General features: G+C 56.4%; 2 protein-coding genes across 8 annotated transcripts; both read right to left on the minus strand.

Moving 5' to 3' along the window:
- Positions 1–256: 256 nt before the first annotated feature.
- VWCE (von Willebrand factor C and EGF domains) lies at positions 257–7582 on the minus strand. Of its 7 annotated transcripts, none has more exons than XM_056493097.1 (21): positions 6290–7582; positions 5975–6060; positions 5405–5499; positions 5242–5331; positions 4853–4981; positions 4654–4770; positions 4471–4587; positions 3931–4059; positions 3524–3831; positions 3356–3452; positions 3183–3265; positions 2897–2984; positions 2710–2795; positions 2459–2576; positions 1994–2079; positions 1727–1823; positions 1576–1658; positions 1335–1425; positions 1168–1250; positions 967–1057; positions 257–861 (listed from the first exon to the last, which is right to left on the minus strand). In XM_056493097.1, exons 1-21 carry the CDS (start codon positions 6548–6550, stop codon positions 395–397), a joined length of 2802 nt encoding a protein of 933 aa, XP_056349072.1. In that variant the 5' UTR covers positions 6551–7582; the 3' UTR covers positions 257–394. The 7 variants fall into 7 exon arrangements, with proteins under 7 accessions (XP_056349072.1, XP_056349071.1, XP_056349073.1 ...); XM_056493096.1 differs by having other exon boundaries at positions 2014–2102; XM_056493098.1 differs by lacking the exon at positions 6290–7582 and having other exon boundaries at positions 2014–2102; positions 5975–6252.
- On the minus strand, positions 7571–19260 carry DDB1 (damage specific DNA binding protein 1). The gene is made up of 27 exons (XM_056493095.1): positions 19101–19260; positions 18393–18541; positions 18175–18291; positions 17084–17305; positions 15774–15888; positions 15580–15677; positions 14733–14891; positions 14292–14375; positions 14025–14141; positions 13626–13728; positions 13430–13505; positions 13242–13350; positions 12844–13022; positions 12601–12764; positions 12413–12520; positions 11994–12201; positions 11801–11896; positions 11516–11627; positions 10977–11100; positions 10594–10758; positions 10173–10267; positions 9905–10075; positions 9334–9443; positions 8996–9165; positions 8783–8885; positions 8449–8572; positions 7571–8160 (listed from the first exon to the last, which is right to left on the minus strand). The coding sequence occupies exons 1-27, from the start codon at positions 19159–19161 to the stop codon at positions 8077–8079; spliced, it is 3423 nt and encodes a 1140-aa protein (XP_056349070.1). The 5' UTR covers positions 19162–19260; the 3' UTR covers positions 7571–8076.
- Between the last annotated feature and the right edge of the window lie 689 nt (positions 19261–19949).

A 19949-nucleotide genomic window follows, 5' to 3' on the forward strand; every position in this document is an offset into this window, starting at 1 on the left:
TTGTCCATGGTGCCACCCACAGCTGCACCCTCCAAGAATGTTCCTGTGCCCTGAGGATGGGAGCCTGGATATGGCTCTGTTCATCCCTGAGGAGCTTCTAGCCTTGGGGACCTGGGGCAGGACATGTCCCTCCTGCCCCTAAACCCCACTCAGGGTAAGGGGGCTGAACACCTCCAGCAGCGTCCTCATCATCCTGGAAAGCCACTCATCTCAAAATTCCCAGAGGACAAGCCCCAGGGCTCCATGTGCTGGCAGATACAGGGATGAGGGCACAGGGAATAAATACCAAAATGACTTTATTGGTGGCAGGGGGACAGCTGCCCCCTCCCCAGGGCCAGGCCTGCTGGTCCTGCAGACCCCCTTTTCCTCCTTTCCTTCATCCTCCTTCTCCTCCTCACGGCATTCCAGGCACACCTGGCACCTGGAAACTGAGGCTGTCCGATGGCACCACAGAGGGATCCTCATTCCTGGGGGATCCCTGAGCCTCAGGGCTGCCCGTGGGATCAGGGGGTTCTGTGGCCTCATGGAGGGGCTCAGGGGGGACAGTGGGTGCCAAGGGATATCCAGAGGGATTTGAAGTGGTTGGAGGGGGCTTCCCAGCACCCCAAATCCCCGGAGAGAGGCCAAGGGGGAGTGTGGTGGGAAGCAGGAGCTGGGCCAGGCGGTAGCGATGGTGTTGAGGGGTGCCAGGGAATGAATCTTCATGGACTGGGGACTGGGATGAGAATGGTTGGGAGGCTGGGGAGTGGGATGAGGATGGAGATGAGGATGGAGATGAGGATGAGGATGGGGACTGGGATGAGGATGGGGACTGGGATGGGGACAGGTCTCTCTCCTGCAGCGGGAGTCGGATGTCTGTGGCTGATGGAGGGACAATTTTGGTCAGAACCCACCTCTTTCCCAGGAACCCCCAGTCTGGAGGTGGCACATCCAAATGCCCAGGGATGGATCCAGGGATCCCATTACCTGGGCAGGATGGGCAGCAGCCCACGGGCAGCGTGGGGGGCTCAGAGCAGGAGCGAGGGCATGGCCTCTCCTCACAGCTCACCTCTCCAAGCTGGAAAAAGAGGGATCAGCCAGCCTGCCAGCTCTTCCTGGTGTCAAACAGCACTGGCACAGGCACTCCATGGACATGGGCATCCCACGGGAATGGGTGGGAGGTCTCACCTGGCATGTGCAGCGGGTACAGGGCTGACCCTCGGGAATGAAGCTCTGGCCGTTCTCCACCTTCCTGCCCTGATAGTTGCAGTCTGCAGGGACCAAGGTCCAGAGGGGGTTTTCGGGGGGATTTTGGAGGGTTCAGGGGGATTTTGGGGACCCACCCAAGCTCGTACCCTCACAGACAGGGCAGCACCGACCCTCGGGGTGGAAGGGGTAGGAGCACACGATGGCACATTCCAGAGGCGAGCAGGCCACCGAGCCCAGCTGCGAGAGACGGGAGAGACCCCCGAGGGCCGGGCGTTAGGAATCCCGGAGCGCCCCCGGAGCTTTTCCCTGCAACGGAGCCAAAAACCGGGCTTCAGCCCACGGGGCGGGAGCCACAAATCCTCTGGGAATGCCCGGCCCAGCCCTCACCAGGCAGATGCAGCTCAGGCAGGGATCCAGCGCCGACGGGAAGGTCTCATTGTTGGAAAAGATCCTCCCCATGTAGGTGCAGCCTGCGGGGAGAGGGGCTCAGGTGGTCCCCGGGCGGCTCGGAATCCCGGAATTCCGGGCGCGCCCTCACCTGCAGAGCAGTCGGGGCAGCACTGCCCGGGAATGCGGATGGGATATGGACACGTCTCCAAGCAATCCGTGCGCTGGCAGCTCACGGAGCCGTCTGCCTGCAGGCGGGAACACCCTGACAGACACCTCGGGATTCCCAAACCCGCCGGATTTGGGGGATTGGGGGCCTGCCAGGCCACGGGCATCCTGAGGATGGGAATGGGGCAGGAGCCGTGCGCTGGGGCAGGAACAGGGAAGAGGGAATGAAGCAGAGCAGGTTCTCATTCACCTGGCAGATGCATAACTCACAGGGATCGCCCGGAGACCAGATCTGTCCAACAGGAAACTCCACGCCGTTGTCATCCAGGAAGCAACCTGGGTAGGATCCCTGTTCCCAGCTGTCCCCAATAAAATCTACTCTTCCTGTCCCCAGGGGTTCCCTATATTCCACTCTCCCTGTTCCTAGGTATTCCTCATCTGCCACCCTTCCCATCATCAAGTATCCCCACATCCCACCTGTGTCCTCCACATCCCACCCCCTCCCTGTCTCCAGCTGTGCCCCCTCATCCCACCCTGCCCTTTCCCTCATGCCATTTCCAAATATCCCAACATCTCACTCTCCCCATTCCCAAGTGTCCCCCACATCTTCTATCTCAGCTGTTCTCCCCATGCCATGCCATTCCCCTTTCCCCCAGCTTTTCCCCCTCATCCCTCTCCCTGCCCATTCCCAGTTGTGTCCCTCATCCTGACTCACCGGCAGGGGCCGGAGGGTCCCGACAGGTGGAGCAACACTGCCCAGGACCCAGGTGCCGCTGGTGCTGGGGACAATCCAGCATGGGGCAGGGAGTGAAGGAACATTCCACCTCACCTCCCTGGGAACGTGGGAATGGGTCACCTGCTGCCCCTGCCATCAGCCCTGAGCAAAGCTGGGATGCCCCCAGCAGCTGCAGGGAAGCACTGGATTATCCCTGGGGATCCTTATCCCTGGGGACATCCAGGACCCACCTGGCAGACACAGGTGGTGCAGTCGTCTCCATCCAGGCTGAACCGGGCTCCATGCGCGTACGTGTGTCCCCGGAAATTGCAGTTTTCTGGAAAAAGGGGAAGCTTGGAGAGCCAAGCACGGCTCCTCCCTAACCCCCAGCCCAGCCCAGGGGTCCTCACACCCCCAGACTAGGGGTCCTGGGATCACCTGGATTGCAGGAGCAGCAGTCAGCTGGAGAGGGGCTGGGGCAGGATCCTGGGGGGCATTCCGGGGAGAGGCAGGAGACATTCCCAGCCTGTGGAGGAGAGCGTGGGGCTGGGAAAGAGGACCCTGATTCCCCATGGAGGGATGATGGGAGGGTGTCATCCGCTCCAGGGCATCCCAATCCATGGTTGAGCCAGGATGCACGATGAGGGTCCCCAGGAATAAGGGTCTCCAGGGCTGGGAGGTTCCCAGGGATGAGGGGGGATTTTCCCATCCCAATCCAGCTCACCAAGCAGACACAGATGGTGCAATTCCCATCGGACGGGGAGAAGACATCGCCATCATCCCTGGCCACCCCCTCGTGCAGGCACCCTGTGAGCCATGGGGGTCAGGGGTGTCCCCCTGGGAATTCAAGGTGGGGGCCATCCTGGGAACTGGGGGAATTGGGGGGGTGGGACTCACCTGTGCAGGTGGGGCAGCAACCTCCAGCCGGAGCGGGAAGTGGGTGGGAGCAGGGAACAGAGCAGCTCACCGTGTCACAGAGGACTTGTCCCCCCTGCTAGGACATGTGGTGGCTCATCCCAAGTCGGGATGGTGCCATGGGAAGGGGTGGGAGGATGGGATGCTCACCTGGCAGGTGCAGCTCTGGCATCCTGGCCCTGTCCAGCGAGCGCCAGGCTCCCGAGGGATCCCCCGGTGCCAACAACGACGGGATGGTGGGATGGAGGTGCCGGGGGCTCCCATGGCACGTGGAGATGGCTCAGGGGACAGGGATGGGGAGGAGGGAGGGAACTGAGTACCAGGAGGGGCCACAGGGAGGTGGGGAGAGGGGGAACCCCTCGGGAGCAGGTGGGAGCTGGGAGGGAGCAGGACAAGGGTGGGTGGATGCTGCAGGGATTGCAGGATGGGCGACGGGGCCAGGATGGATTTGGGGTACCCTAGGAAGGAAATCAGGAAGGCAGACACATCACTTGGGGCAGGCAGGGAGATGGGAGCATGGCACTCTGCTCCCCCAGGCAGGAGAAGGACACGGATACCTTCACAGGACACCCTGTCCGCGCTGAGCCGGTATCCGGGGCGGCAAGAGCAGCGGAAGCTGCCGGGAATGTTGTGGCAGCTGTGCTGGCAGGAGTGGCGTGTGCCAGGCCGCCGGCACTCGTCCACATCTGCGGGATAAGGGAATGTGGCAGGAGGTGCTGCGCCCCGGGATGTGGCCCAGGAAAGAGCCTGGAGCACCGGGATAGGCCCTCAGCATGGCCCACGCAGGGATGAGGATGAGGTGGCAGCACTGTGGCCATGGGCTTATGGACATCTCCATCCCTTGGGATTTGTGGCACGAGGGAAGGGAGTCTGGCTTGTGCCCACAGGCTCACAGCCACCTGCATCCCTTCAGGATTCATGGCATGGAGAGTGATGGGGGTTAAGCATGGTACTCATACATGCAGGGGCTCAATCACCACCTCCATCCCTTGGGATTCATGGCATGGAGAGGGAGGGAGGTCTGACACAGTGCTCAGGGGCTCAGGGCACCTCCATCCCTCGGGACTGATGGGAAGGGCCCCATCCCTTGTGCTCACCTACGCAGGAATGCCGGTTCCCGTGGAGGTGGTATCCGGGCCGGCAGGAGCAGCGGTAGCTGCCCACGCTGTTCTCACAGCGGTGCTGGCACGGCGTGGCCTGGCATTCATCCGTGTCTGGGGGTTGGGATGAGGGTCAGGATCCCTTGGGAGCCCCGGCCGCCCCCCTGGGACCCCGCGCACCCCGGCAGCTGCGGCGGTCAGCAGAGAGCTCCCGGCCGGCTCCGCACTCGCAGGCGAACCCGCCCTCCGTGTTCACGCACGTCCCCTCGCAGGCCGCGCTCTGGCACTCATCGATGTCTGGGGGGACATGGGAACGGTCGGATTTGGGGAGTGAACAGTGGGATGCCCGCTCCCATTGGGATATACCCCTCCCGCTCACCGGTGCAGCGGACGCCATTGGCCGTCTCGGCCATGGAGAAGCCGACGGGACACACGCGGGCGACCTCCTGGCAGCCGCCGTGGTTACAGGACAGGTCACAGCCATACTCTCCGCAAGTTCCCGGTGGCTCTGGAATACGGACACGGCGTCCACAGGGCACCCATGCCACCCCAGGACCACCCGCTTCCCATCCTGTTCCATGGATCCCCCAGGGATGGGCACAGTGCTGAGAACTGACAAGGAGCCATGGTCACCTCCGTCTGCTGGGATTTATGGCAGAGAAGGAAGAGGGTTGGGTGCAGTGCCCACGGGTTCATGGCCATCTCCATCCCTCGGGATTCATGGCGTGGAGAGGGAAGTACATCTGGCATAGCTGCTTTTCTGAGTACCTGGGCAGGTGATTCCCTGCTCTCCATCCGGGCACATGCAAAGGTTGGGAGCGATGCAGGAGCCACCACCGCAGCCGAAGGAGCAGAGCGCTGTGGGAATGGGAACAGGAGCTCTGGGATTGGGAACAGGACCCCCACGAGCCCCCCAGAGCCCCGTACTCACGCAGGGTGCACTTCCCGCTGCCCGGGGACAGCATCCAGCCGGGACAACATCCGCTGCCGGAGCCTGGGAAGCAGACGTGGGGCCCCACGCGGCGCCTGTGGGACACCAGAGCCTGAGGCCACCCTGTCCTGAGCCCCGTGCATGGAGCAAAGGTCCCAGAAAAGCAAGGATAGGAGGACAACCAGAGCGGTCATGATGTGTCCGTGTACCGGGGATCAGAGCGCAGCACGGATCAGAGGACGTAGGATAAGGTGGGACAGAGAGGGGACAGCCACTTCCCAGCCATCCCGAACATCCCAGCGCGTGGTGACAGGAGAAGCGTCCCCCGGCTGGACAGGGATACGGGGAGCAGGATGGGGATGCGGGGACAAGGACAGGGATGCGGGGAGCAGTGTCATGCTCCCCTGGACATGGGAAGAGGGAGGGAATTGCGGGGTGCCAGCCCCTCCTGCTGGGAGCCCTCCGGCCAAGCCCTCCCGCAGCTGGAGGCAGGGATAGCCGGAGCTCAGCACGCTGCCCATCCCAGGTGTAGCTGGAAGAGGGAGAAGGAAAAGAGGGGGATCCAGCTACCTCTCCACGGCAAAGCTGGCCGGCTTCTTCCTCGCGGGATACACCCTGCCCTGGCCGCTGGAGAGGAACAGGGACACACAGGCAGCCTGGAAGAGCAGCTCCACCAACATGACAGGCGGCTCCAGCACGTCCCGGCGCCCGCCTTCCCGCCTGCCTTCCCGCTGGCCCTTGGCCCTGCTCCTCCTCCTCCCGCCGAGCCGGGAACAATGCGGGATTGGAGGGGGGCGAGAGCGGGGGGGTCGCCAGCGGCACCCACCCACCCCCCCCCCAAACCCACACGGGGGTCTGGGGTCACCCCAAGGTTGTCCCGTTCACCTGGGGCGAGCGGTGGCATCCCCGCCATTCCTGCCCTGGCTGCGGGCCGGGGAACGGGGTCCCCCCTCGGTATGGGAAGCAGAGGGAAAGGCGTCCCCCCTTCTCTCCTTTCCCACATCTGGCAAAGCTCCGGCATGGCCTCTCCCCACCCCTCCTCCTCCTCCTCCTTCTCCTGGAGGCGCTGGGCCGCCTTCCCAGCCCTGCACGGGGACCCACGCGGCGGAGAAAGGGGCCAAGTGGAGCCGGGATGGTGGGATGCATCCAGGAGGGAGAGGGATGCTGCAGGACACCCTGCTCCGGTGACCCCCAGATTCCCCCCAGCCCCGCGGCCCCATCCCAGAGCAGGGAATGAAGCGAAGGTCGGAGGCAGGTAAATGATTGATCCCATGGAGCAAAGGGTGCTGCTGCCTCCAAAATTCCCAATCCAGCATGGATTTCTCCCCACAAAATCCTGCCCCAGGGGTTGGAATCACCCAGGCAAGACACAGCCCCCTTCCAAATGAAAACCGGGGTCACACCGGTTTCTTAGGAACCCAATGCAGCCATAGGAAGCTCCTGTCCTAAGGGAACATGATCCCAAATTCCTGGGAGGCAGCTCAGTAACCAGTGTCAGTGAATAAACAATGATCCAGCCCTGGCCAGCTTTTATCCCAAAAAAAGCAGGGTGCCAACTACCCCCAGTTTTGGTTGGGAGAGTACTTCCAGGATCTGGGCTGTGCTGCTCCCTGGGCCTCACAAAATTTGGGAACAGGCGGCTCCAGGCAGGTAAACAGAGGCAATAAAAGCAGCAGCAGAGTCCAAGGTCACTCCCTGCTCCCCCAGCTCTCGGAAGAGATGTCCAAATATAGCCTTGTCCCTGCAGCCTCCTCTGAAAATATGGGATGGAAGCGGGAGCCAGGGATGCTTCCAGCACAAGCTGTCTCTGGGAGGGAAGGATTTGGGAAAAACCCGCATGGAATGGGACTTTGGGTTACAGGGGAGATCCCAGCTGGGGAGAGCATGGAAAGATCCAGGATAACCCCCAAATTCCATGAGAGATGTGAAGGAGTTGGGAGACCAGGAGAACTATTAATGAGTAGCCAGAGGCTGGAAAATCCAGCTTTTGCGAAAATTTCCATTACAATCTGCTCTCCAGGCACTCACAGCACCATTGGCAACCAGGCAAGGAACTGAAATTTCCTACAAATCCAAGAAAAGCCAGAAAAATGCACCGGGAAAACAGGTGTCCCCAAGATCCCAGAGCCGAGGACATGGATATCATCATTCCTTAGGACATAGATCTTTCCTCTTTGACTACTTTATTTGGTAAAACTCCGAAATCAGCAACAGCTTGAACTCCCCAGAACTTCCTTCCCTGAGCAAGGCATGGATCCTATGGAGAGAGAGTTATCCTGCTCAGCTCCAGCATCCGCTGCTCCTCAAGCTTTGATTCCTCTTCAAAAAAAACACAAGGAATCAAAAAAAAAAAAAACAAACCAAAAAATGAGGATCAAAAGCAAAACCAAAAGCCAAAAACATAATAAAATATCTAAGGATACCAGGGAAAAGGGAATCGAGGCGAGGGCATCAGATCCCAGTGGATCACCCAAGGAAAGGGACAGTTCTGGAGAATCCTGCAGAATCCATGAATCCCAAGAGGAGATGACCAACACCCCCCCAAATTCCTAACAAGCTGCTGCCCCTGTGAGATTCCTCTTCCAGCCACTGCTGCCAGTGTTAGGCACAGCTGGGGAAGGATTCCCTTGCACCATGTGGAGGGCAGGGGTAGGGAACAATCCCGAATCCTGCTAATGGATCCGGGTCAGCTCCTCGACGATCTTTATTAGGTCATCCACAGTGGCTTCCCTCTTCATCCCGCTTCCATCGTCGATCTGCACAGGGAGGAAAAGGCATTGGAGGCATTGGCAGTTGCCAAAAACATTCCCAGATCATTCAGGAAGGTGTGTATTTAGCATTTCTCAGAGAGGCTGTGGTCTCCCCATCTCTGGAAGTGTTCCAGGCCAGGCTGGACAAGGCTTGGAGCAACTTGGTCTAGTGGGAGGTGTCTCTAAGTCCCTTCCAACCCAAATCATTCCATAACTCCACAACTCCATGATTTACTGAGCCTGGATTCCTGAGTAAGGTCCTTGAAGTATCCAAGGCCACATTTCCAAGCTCACCTGCAGGTTTGCCACCACTTCCTGCATCTTGGGCCTGCTGATGTCCAGGAAACTCTCGATCAGGTCTCCATCAATGAATCCTGTGGCTGGTTCTGTCTTCCGTTCGGTGTGGAACGATCTCCAGGTGCTGCTGTCAAGGAGCCAAATCCACAGGGAATAACACCAGCCCTAGACATAGTTAATGGTGGGATGGCAGTGCTGGGTTAATGGTTGGACTCTGTGGTCTCAGAGTTTAGTTCCATGATTGCTCAGGGCAATGGCAAACCTGCTCCCACTCTCTCCAGTTGGAACCCCCCACCCAGCACAAGCTCCTGGCTGGAATGCCAAAGGATATAAGGAATGCTCAATCTTCCCCACGCTTTTGATGACTTTGTTGAGCCTGTTCTGCATGTCCAGGAGCAGGTTGTACCAGCTTTCCGACAGGGATGTCACCAGGCCTGCACAGGAATAGTGGACATGGGAATGTAGCAGGGGGTGGAGCTGGATGAGCTTTCCAACCCAAACCATTCCAGGATTCTGCAGGGAATCCTCAGCCCCTGCTCCTTACCGATCATTCCATTGACAGTGCCGAAGAGCACGGATCCCTGGGTGGGCGTGGAAGTCTCTCCCAGGTTCTGCATGACAAGGGATCCGTGGCAAAAGACATTGACGAACTCTCCCAGGTGGGATAATCCCACTTCCTGCAGGTGCTGCCGCTCCTCATCTGTCGTGGCCGCGCTGCAATCCCAAACACTGCTCAGTCCCAGATGGGGGGCACTCCAAAACTTTCCTTGCTCCCAAAAGCTGGGAATGCTTCTCCAGTTTTCCTAAAGATCCCATCATCCCATCCCTCCCAGCATGTGCTGTCCCATCGCATCGCATCGCATCCCATCCCATCCCACTTACCTGTCCTTCTGGCACACGAACAGATTGAAAGCATTCTCCGCTCCCAAGAAATTATCATCATCCAGGATCTCCACAGCACTCATCCAGTTTGGATTGAAATCCCGGGCAATCTGGAAGGGGTGAGAAGGGACACGCTGTGTCCAGGTGGCCTGGCCTGGCATCCTGCATCCTCATCCCACCCAACACCAATATTCAGGAGCGAGGCAGTATCCAGCATGTCCCTCTCTGCTCCAGGAAGCAGCTGAGCACTCCTGGAGATGGTCCTAGTCCAAGTGGCACTTGGATAACATGCAGGGAAGGCGTAGAGCAGCCTATGCCAAAGACACTCCAGCAATTTAAACCCCCATTCCAAGTGGACAGCAGGCATCCCAGATGGCACCTCCCACCCACGAGGCACCAGCTGCTCTTCCCACAGCCAGTTCCCTGGAAACTGAGGGATCCATCCCTCCATAAACCACAGGGATCCATGTCAAACTTTATCCAGTCAAGCTAAACTCCTCCTTTTATCCCCTCCAACACCATTCCCTGTGCTCAGAGCTGTCGGAACGGATTCCTGGCACCGCTTCCGCACCTCCTCGAAATTCCCTTCCATGGGTTTGTAGGCCAGGAGCAGCACGGAGCGCATGAGGTCTCCCACCAGGATGAAGTCCCCCTTGGTCTTCAGGTACAGGGCCATGATGTTGTTGTAGTGGTTGCATTCCGTGCGCAATTCCTTCTCCGCTGTCCACTCGTACAGGCGGACCTGTGGGATGGGATGGGTCAGGATTCTCCACAACAGACACCTGGCTGACATCCACATCCACGAACACGCTCCCAAAAGAAGTCAGGGCCTTGCCTACCGTGCTGTTGATGCTGGCTAACAGCTTCCCATTGAATTCCACCATGGAATACACAGCTCCCTTGACCTCCTTCTCAGCCAAGCTCTGCAGCTTCCCTGGAATAGAGCCAGGCATTACTTGGGTTGTTTATCCAAAGGGGGTTCAGCTGAGCTGGCCTGAATTTTGCTTCCTAAAAAACTGTCTCTGAGGGAGACAAGTGATATGGAAAGCAAATCTCAGAATCCAGACCTGGTGAGGGATTCTTTGGCTTCTCTAGGAGACAGGGAGAAAGGGAACACAGCACCTACAGATCTTGACAACAGATTCCTTGGGAAAAAACTGCCTGCTCCTGGGACTCAAGCTCTCTGGGGTCTGAGGAGCTCATCCCTCATCTCCCACCAAAGAAAGCTGGATTTTTCAGGTGAGAACACCTTGTTCTTACCATCGGAGTAGTGGAAGACGACGATCCGGCCCTGCTTGGGCTCTGCTTCCTCGGGATACACCATGGCAGTGCCCACAATGAAGTAGGTGTTGGGATCCTTTCCCAGCTTGCAGGAGACCAGACTGAGGGCGTACTCATTTTGCAGGAATTGGTGAGCATGGAGCACTGGGAAAGAAAAAAAAAAAAAAAAAAGTGGGAAAGGGAGGAACAACTGGGATCCCAAAGTCCTTAAACTGAAAGCTTAAGACACATCTTAGAGATTCCCTGTCCTACTCCCCCCACCATGTGCCATCAAAAACTGGTATTCCCTAAACCTCATGACTGATGTTTCTCCAGGTCTTCTCCAGGTTAGGAAAAGATGGATTTTGGGATGGGACAGGTACCTTCAAAGGTGTGCTGGTCAATGATGAGCAGGTTATGCACTTCCACCTCCTCTCCGAAGGATGTCTCGTGCGGAGCTGTGCTGCTGGAAAACAGCTTGCTGGTGCTCACACTGCTGGACAAGGCCTGGAAAACAGGAAAATCCATCACATCCACACAGCCTCAGGCAGCCAGTGAGGGGGAAAAGGGATGGGACAACAGGTGGAGCAAGGAATGAGTACAGGGACACACTCCCTGCTCCTGCAGGGCTGAGTGATGGGGTTAATCTGAGTTTACACAGAGCTGGATCCTTGAGAAAAGGAAAACCTTGGAGACCACACAGAAGCCTGCACAGGATATGGAAGGAGCAGCACCCAAAAATAAAGGGAATCAGGTTGAACAGTGGCTGTGCCACTCCCTCGAAAAGATCCCACCATCCCATTCCTCCCCAGCTGAGCAATTGGACTGGACTCACAGCTTTGGAGGCGAGGACCATGAAGTAAAACCTGGATCAGGAATTCTGATCCTCATGGCATAGGGATGACCCAGGCTGGGATCTCACCTGGGTGCTGGCACTGGGTCTGAGCGCCGTGGTGCCCCCACTGGCATCCTGCACCTCGATCCGGCTGGAGAGCACTCCAAAACACTGGGACACCTCTTGGTAGCAGATTTTCCTGTGGGATAAACAGAGAGCCATGTGGGTGTGAGAGCTGGGAAAGGCCATTCCAAGAGCTCTGGAAGCAACAAGAGATGTTTATTTGCTCCTGGGATAGCAACATCACCCCAATCCTTGTCCTGGCCATCAGAGCACCCTGATCCCAGGAATACTCATCCCAGAAATCCTCACCTGGGCGACTCATAGAGGGGAACAGTGCGGATGTGCAGCTTCTGGATCTCATCAATGGTGCCGATGGTCAGGGTACTGTTGTTGGCCAAGGCCAAACTTGTAGGGGAAAAAATAATGGAAAACACTGGGTGAAACAGCAAGAACGTTGCTCTCCTCCATATCCCTCAGGATCAGGAACTTGTGGCAGGCTCACCTGTCAGGATATCCATCAGAATTGAGGGGGCACATGTAGTTGACCTCCTTGAGGTTGACGTTGGAGAAGACCAGCTTGTGGTTGCTGCTGTAGATGACGGTGGGGCGGTCGGAGCAGGCGAACACGTTGGTGGTGGACAAGGAGCGGAATGTTCTCAGCACCGTGGGCTGGGTGCCCAGGGTCACCTTCTTCCTGTCACTCAGCAAGCCTGGATTCAGAGGGAAAAGGGATTGGGATGTGCCACAACACATCAGGAAAAGAAGGAGTGGGGTAAGTATATCCCAGATTTAAGAATCCATCTTCTTCCTCCAGTGTGCAGGAAAAAATTCCCCACCCCACAGCCAGTCCCACCTGAGCATGAGGCTGAGAAACCAAGGATGATCTTTCCCAAAAAACTGGAAAGGAAGGGAAAAGGTCACCTGTCTCGAGGCTGAGGCCGAAGTAGAAGAGAGCTCCATCCCCCAGGGCACACAGGAGGTAGTGGCTGCTCTCGAAGGTTGTCATCAGGATGGAGCGAGGGATAATCTCTGTGGGAAGCAGGAAAAGGGATGGATGAGGTCGCTCAGGACATGGTCAGTGACTACTGCCACCCTTGGGAGGCTCCTACCTCCTCCCAGCATCTCCTTGTGCAGCAGCTCGAAGGACGGGAGCTTCAGGATGCGGGCGGAGATGTCGGTCCAGAGCCCGATGGCACAGAGTGGGGACATCCCGTTGGAGTCTCCCAGGGGCGTGATGTCCAGGCAGGCAACCTCATGCTCCATCTCCGTGCAGCTGGGAGGAAAGAGGGAGGACAGGTGTCCGCCTGGATCCCAAATGCCAGCACCCAAGGGCCCTCAGGATGTGGGCTCACCTGATCTGCCGGAGCTCCTGGGGCCGGATTTCCAGGTAGTACAAGGCTCTTCCCACAGCCACCACCACCTGGTTGCTGTTGCAGGAAGCGACGCTGATGTTCTTCCCATTGGGCTCTTTCCACTCGCTCACCAGGGATTTGGGCTCCTGGCTGACCAGTCGCACTGAGGCAGAGGTGATCTGGAAAGAGAAACAGGAAAAATCATGGAAAATAGTGTTTCCAAGGTGGGTGGCACAGTAAGAACCTCCCTCTTTCCATATCCCTTAGAAACATGAACCCAGGATCCTGTTTGCTGATCCCATGAGCTCAGGGAAGTACTCCAACCTCTGCTCTGGATATGTCACAATATATATGGCACCAGGAGAGCCATATCCATGCTTTCCTCATGCTGGAATTACCTGGATCAGCTGCTGATGTGCCACATTGCCACAGAAGAATGTCTGCTGGTCATCCACAAATCCTGTGAGCTCTGTCTCTTCCACTTCCTCTCCATTCAACATCAGAACCCTGTGCAGGGAAGGGAATTCCCATTAATTCCTGCTCTGACATGGGGCTGAGAGCCTGGATCAGCTCATCCCACCTTTACCTGGTCTGGCCAACAAAGGACAGCACCAAGGTGTTGTCTGTCTCCCGGTGCGGATCCGACCTCAGTGGCCACAATCCTGCAACAAGGATGCCACAGTTCCTCACACAGTTCCTCACAATTCCACACTCCAACCTCATCTGTGCCCACCATGTCCCTTCTCAGGCTGTGGAACACCTTTAATTCCTGGCTCCCACACCTTTAATTCCCGGCAGGTCGATGCTGGCGTGCTCATGGATTCCGATGCCATTCCGGATGATCCTCAGTGATCCCTCTTTGAAGGCCCCAGAGCAGGTGACCAGCTGGAACAAAAGCAGATAGGCTTTACCAGCAGTGGCTGGGGTCGTGGAAATGGGGAAACTCAATCTAGAATAATGGAATCCTGGAATGGTTTGGGTTGGAAGGGACCTGAAAGATCCACCAAGGCCAGGTCGGACAGGGCTTAGAGCAACCTGGTCTAGTGGAAGGTGTCCCTGCCCATGGAATGAGATGATCTTTAAGGCCCCTTCTAACCCAAACCATTCTGGGATTCTATGATTTTACAACACACTCACCCCAAAAATTCCCAGCAGTGAGGAGGGAAAAGCAGGAATGTTACCTGGCCTTGGCCTTGCCTCTCCAGGTCCACCACGCACATGTCCACAATGGGCCCGAGGTTGGTGAAGGTCTCCATGGCCACCACGTAGGATCCCTGCTCGTTGCTGTCCACGTTGAGCTGGGAATAAATACTGGAATCAATTTTTGTCTTTCAAGGAGAAGGAAAGGAAAGGGCAGGCAAGAAGAAGATAGAAAAATGTATCCACATTTCCAGGTTTTGATGAGAATCAAGTCCTGTGGGAACATACAACCAGGAGCTGCCACATACCTTCACAAGCTGGGAATCTCCAAGCCTGGAGCCAACAAACACCACTCCATTATCCAGGTAGGTCAGACACTCGGCAATGGATGTCTGGGAAATGGGAAGAGGCAGGTGACCCACCAGTGGCATGGAAAAGTCCTGACACACACACACACCTTCCACCACTAAGCTGTTATCCAACAGAAAAACTCTGGGTATGGGAAGGGGATTTAATCCCTCCATAAATCCCAGAGTCCAAGCTCTTACCACGGCAAGTACCAGGAGAAAAAAAAAAGGAAGGTATAAGGTGAAGTACCCACAGGGAATTTTCCCAACTGTCCAGGGCTGTGACAAATGTGAAGCATCAACACCTCTGGCTCCAAGAATTCCACTCATTCCTAAACAGAGCCTTATGCAAACTTGGGACAATCCCAAGCAAGTGCCAGGGATGGCCCAGGTGATTCCTACCTCTCCCAGCAGCTCCACACGCAGATCCTTCAAGGTGACAGTGCCATCCATCTGCTCCTCCTTCTCCAGGAGCAGCATGAAGAGCCGCCCTTCCATGTCTCCCAGCAAATACCGTGATCCATTGGGATCCACACGGTTGTGGCACACGATGGTGCTTTGCTGCAGGGAAAGCATGGAGTTCTAGGATTCCACAGCCCCAAAATGGTTCCCAAAAGGTCTGTGCAGGTGACGTGCTCCCAGCTCCGGTATCCCACCCATTCCAAAGCTCCAGGGAGCGGACTGAGACCTTCAGGCACCAATATTCCTGTTTTTTTTCCCCAAGATTTTCAGCCTGTCCTTATTTCCATCTTAAAAGCACCTTTGGATGGCAATTCCAGCCCTCTTTCAGCTCAGAACAGCACCTCAGCCATGCCATTGGCACTTCCTCTTCTGATTAAATGTGGGAAGTGGCCTGTTATTCCCACAAAACCCACAAGTCCAATTGCTATCCTGAAATCTTTAAGCCTTTTCTCCTCCGAACAAGTCTCCAAGGGGCTCATCCATGTTTTCCATTGCCTGAAATGAAACCAGGCTCTGCCCTGGAATTGTGCCCAGACCATGCACTAATTCCTAATTAAACCCATTCCCTGGGGCCCAAACAAAATTCCAAGAGCTCTACAGAAAGGGGAGGCACACAGCGATCATGGATGTCCCTCAGTCCCCAAAAACAGCTACTGGGAAGCCAAACCTCTGGAAGTCCAAGTAAGAGGCACTGTTACACCACACCTGTGACAACAGGGGTTTGAATTCCTGGCTGGGAGGCCTGGGAAAGAGGGATTTTTTGGGATGCACTCCTGGATCCCCTCACCTTGATGATGGGAGGAGCGATAGCCAGATATTTATCCCCGTTGTGGTAGGTGATGGATTCCTGCCCGATGATAATGGCGCCTCCGAAGGGCTCCGGCACTGCGGGACACACAACACATGAGACAACCTGCCTGGAAAAAAGGAGCCATCCAGCCTGGAAAAACATGGCAAGATCTTTCACAAACAAGGCCCAACCTGCAATGACCATGGAGGCTTCGGCCTCCACATTTTCCTGCTTCCAAGGGCCTTTGTTGAATTCCTTCTCCCGCAGGGACACCTCGTATGTCTTCACATGGCGGCCCTGGGGGTCCTGGAAGAGAAGCAAAAGTGGATGAGATTCCAGAAGGGAGGAGATTCCACCTCATCTCCTGCAAAAACATCATTCCAGGGAGCTGCTGAGGCTTCCCACCTCCTCATTCTCCCTCACACCACCATTCTCCCAAATTTTTCCATGTATAAATACCCCCCTGAGGAAATCCCTGTGCCAGAAGACTGGAAAGTATTTTTCCATTGTTTTACAACTGATATTCTGGAATTTGTGTTCCTGTGACAACCTGGGAACAAGTGCTATAATGGAGTATCACCATCTTCTCCAGCTCTTGTAAATGTTCAGGAATTCAGGGGTTTTTATCATATTTCAGAACTTCCCAAAAATTATCGCAGCCCCTGCTGTCCTTTTCAGACCAAGTCCTGGCATAATCCATAATAAATGGAAAAAGAATTAAGGAAACAGCTTGGAAACATTCTGCTCTCCACAGGCAGGGATCAAAACAATCCAGAGCTTTTTGAGTCAGAACTGACATCCTGCTCCTGCTTCAAGGATCCAAGTTGTTTTGACATGGATCATGGAATCACTGAAGTTGAAAAAGCACTTTTGCAACTGTTCCCCCAAACTCCAGGTATGTGGTGACAAAGTGGTTCCTTCCTCCAGGAAGTTTGTGGGTATCCAGCAGTGCCCAAACAGGGAATAATGGAGCCACTGCTGGCATGAGATTTCTGCTAAGCTCGGGATAGCCTGGAATTTAACAAAGGAAAGCTAATCCCTTGCTCAGTCAGCATAGCAAAGGCTCTTTGGATCAAAACAGGCATCCAGAGAAGGCCTGGAATGCTCCCTCCATAAGGAGCCAGGTGATGGGAGAGGTTATGAATCCTTTTTGGACACCTGAATCACCTCCCAAAAATACCAAGCAAGCCATTGCCTTGTTTTCTAAGGAAAGGCTCAACTCTTGCTGTGGGAAAAAACTGGTTATGGATTTTGCTGGAAAGATCCCTAAGCTCCTCCTGGGGATTTAACAAGGGTAATTCCCATCCAAGGCAGAGCTGCTGCAGGATGGAATCCTGTGGCAAAGTGTTGCTTCCTCCCTCCCGGAGCTGGAAAAAGGCAGCATGGAGGAACACGGAGCTGGGGGAGCTGGAATCATCGCTCATTCTGCCTTCCAAAAAAGCCTTTGGAAAACCTTGGGAGCCCCTTGCTCCACCTGGGCTATCCATGGATAAGCAGGCACCTGGTAGACGAAGCAGATGGTGGGAGCTTGGCAGCCGTAAAGGAATTTCACGTCGATGACCTGGAGCTCTTCCAGGCGGATGTTGAAGGCCTTTAACTCCTTGTTCTCCCTGTCCAGGGGGATGACCTTGAAGAGGCCGTCATAGAGCCGCAGCCCGATCATCCGGCACTCGGGATCGATGATCCCAATAATCCCCGTCTCCGAGGGGCGGCCGATGCGATCCTGAGGGAGAATTCCAGAGACAGGGGGGAGAAAAAGGTCATTAGTGCCAGGATAATGTCCCTGAAAAACAGGGACAGGAGTTGCCAGCCCTTAGGTGAGGAATGGCTCCTTGCACACTACCCAACACGCCTGGGAATTCCAGCTGGGAAGCCACCAAGCCTAGGGAGGAGACACCTTTCCAACTGCCACACCTGGCAGAGCTCCCACAGCACACAACTTCACCACAAATTTCCACAGGACTCATTTCCCAGGGAAAATCTGGCCTCACAAGGAGTAGGCTTTAATTTTCCTTAAACTTAATTTGTTGTTCTGCAAGGTCTCCCAAGAATATAGTTGAATCCTTAGGGACACAGCTTGGAGCATCCTGGTCTAGTGGAAGGTATCCATTGGAAGGGATGGAATAAGATGATCTATAAATCCCATCCAGCCCACACCATTTCAGGATTCCATGTGCTGGTTCAGATGGTATATTGGAAAGAAATCCTTCTCTGTGAACCTAATGAGGCCCTGGGATGGATTTCCCAGAGAAATTGTGGCTGCCCTAACCCTGGAAGTCTTCCAGGCCAGGCTGGATGGGGCTTGGAGCAACCTGGGATAGCACAAAGTGTCCCTGCCCAAAGAAAGGAACTGGATGAGCTTTAAGGTCTCTTCTTCAACCCAAACCATCCCAGAATTCCATAAATCCTCCTGGAGACCAAGACTAGCTCTGGAAACATCCTGTGACCGCAGGAGATCCATCCCAGATCCAGCAGCCAGCGAGGAGCCACCAAGAGAACACCAGGAATCCAACACCTTGCTGAAGCAGGAAGGCAGAACCATCCCTAGGGAAGGGAATTCCCACTCCAGGTGCTGCACTGCCCCTCCCTCACCTGCACATTTCCATGGGCACGGGTGATGATGTCGATGCTATCCCCGTTCTGCTTGTATTCCAGGATGCAGGCATTGTACTTGGCCGTCAGGATGAACAGCAAATCCTTGCTCTCCCCCTGCCCAAAAAAACCCGGACAATGCAAATTCCAGGGCTGGACATTCCCATCCCCCTCTGCCCAGGTGGGCGCAGCTCCATCCCTGCTCTGCCAGCACCCACCTTGGGGCGGAACAGCTCCATGACGGCGGTTTTCCCGTACATTCCCACTTCCTTGACGGGCCGGAGCCCCTCGGCTGTCACCACATAAATCTCCAGCCGGGTGTTCTTGGCAATCAGCAGGTTCAGGTCCTCGGCAGAGGTGAAGTGTCCTGGGAAAAGAGGGCAGGAATCCCAGAGGAGGGATCAGCTGGCACTTCCACAGCCTCCCTGGTGCATCCCAAAATCCCTAGCACATTCCATCAACTAAAGGCTCCCAGTCTGCACTCCTTGTTTTTCCACAGAAATGCTCTTCCTGTTGTCTTTCCTCAGAAATCCTCACTCCTGGGGTCTCTTCCCACCATGCCCAGAACTTGGATCAGGAGATCCAAGAACTACTGTCTCTCATTCCTATTATGGATTTCAGGAGCACTTTGATCCTTCCTCTACCCCAAAATCCCCCAGTGTCTCAAAACCTGCCGGTAAACCAAAATCCCCGGGATCCCTAAACCTCCCCGTACTCCAAAACCCACCCGTGAACGCCAAACCCCGCCCTACCCCAAAACCCTCCGCGTACTCCCAATCCCTTCCCGGTGCCCTAAAACCCTCCCGGGACCTCCAGCGGCCCCCGGCACCTCCATCCCCCCGTGTCCCCCGTACCCCCAGTACCCCATAACCGCCCTCCCACGCCTCCCACGCCGGGTTTTCCCGTCACCCCGCTCCCCGCGGTACCGGTGACGCAGCCATTGACGGCCGTCGGCTTCTGCGCCGTCACCACGTAGTTATAAGACATGTTGGGGGAACCGGGAAGTCCCGGTGGGGGCGCGGGGGAAACCGGGGGGGAACGGAGAGCGCGGCCTCTCCGCCGCCGTCGCCGCCACTTCCGGGAAGTGGGTGCACTGGGCCGCTCTAGCCCGCTGAGAAGACGCGGGAGGAGCAGACGAGAGGGGCCGCTCTAGCCCGCTAGGAGGACCGCCAGGAGCAGACGAGACGGGCCGCTCTAGCCCGCTGGGAGGACCGCGAAGAGCAGACGAGAAGAGCCGCTCTAGCCCGCTGGGAGGACCGCGAAGAGCAGACGAGAGGGCTCCTGGAGGACCCCGGAGACCGCAGGTGTGGAGGGGGATGCGCGAGGGGTCTCCCCCAAAACTCGCGGGACCCGCACTGATCCCACCCTGATCCCACACCGTATCCCAAAGGGAGGGTCCTGCAGCCCCCTCCCTGCAGCTCTGTGCTCCCCGAAAGCTGGGGTGGGGGTCCCCGCTGTGAGGGGGGAGTGTGGATCCATCCAGGGCTTGCGCTGAGAGGAGATCCCTGAAGGTGGGAGTCCCCCCATCTGCAAAAAATAAAGGGGTCTCTGTTTGGGAGTGGTTCCATCCTGATTTCCCGCCTCAAAAGGGGGTCCCTCTTTGACGGGGGGGAGACGTCAGGGTCCTCTCTCATCCCAGAAAGGGGCTCCTGTTTAGAAGTTATCCCGTCCTGGTGCCTCATCCCAAAAGGGCAGCCTGGATGGGCGGGGCGGGGAGTGGTCTTATCCTGTCTCCTTATCCCAAAAGGAACTCCTGCCTAGGTGGGTGTCCCTGT

Source organism: Oenanthe melanoleuca, chromosome 5 (assembly GCF_029582105.1).
Source record: "Oenanthe melanoleuca isolate GR-GAL-2019-014 chromosome 5, OMel1.0, whole genome shotgun sequence".
NCBI classification, from domain to species: Eukaryota; Metazoa; Chordata; class Aves; order Passeriformes; family Muscicapidae; genus Oenanthe; species Oenanthe melanoleuca.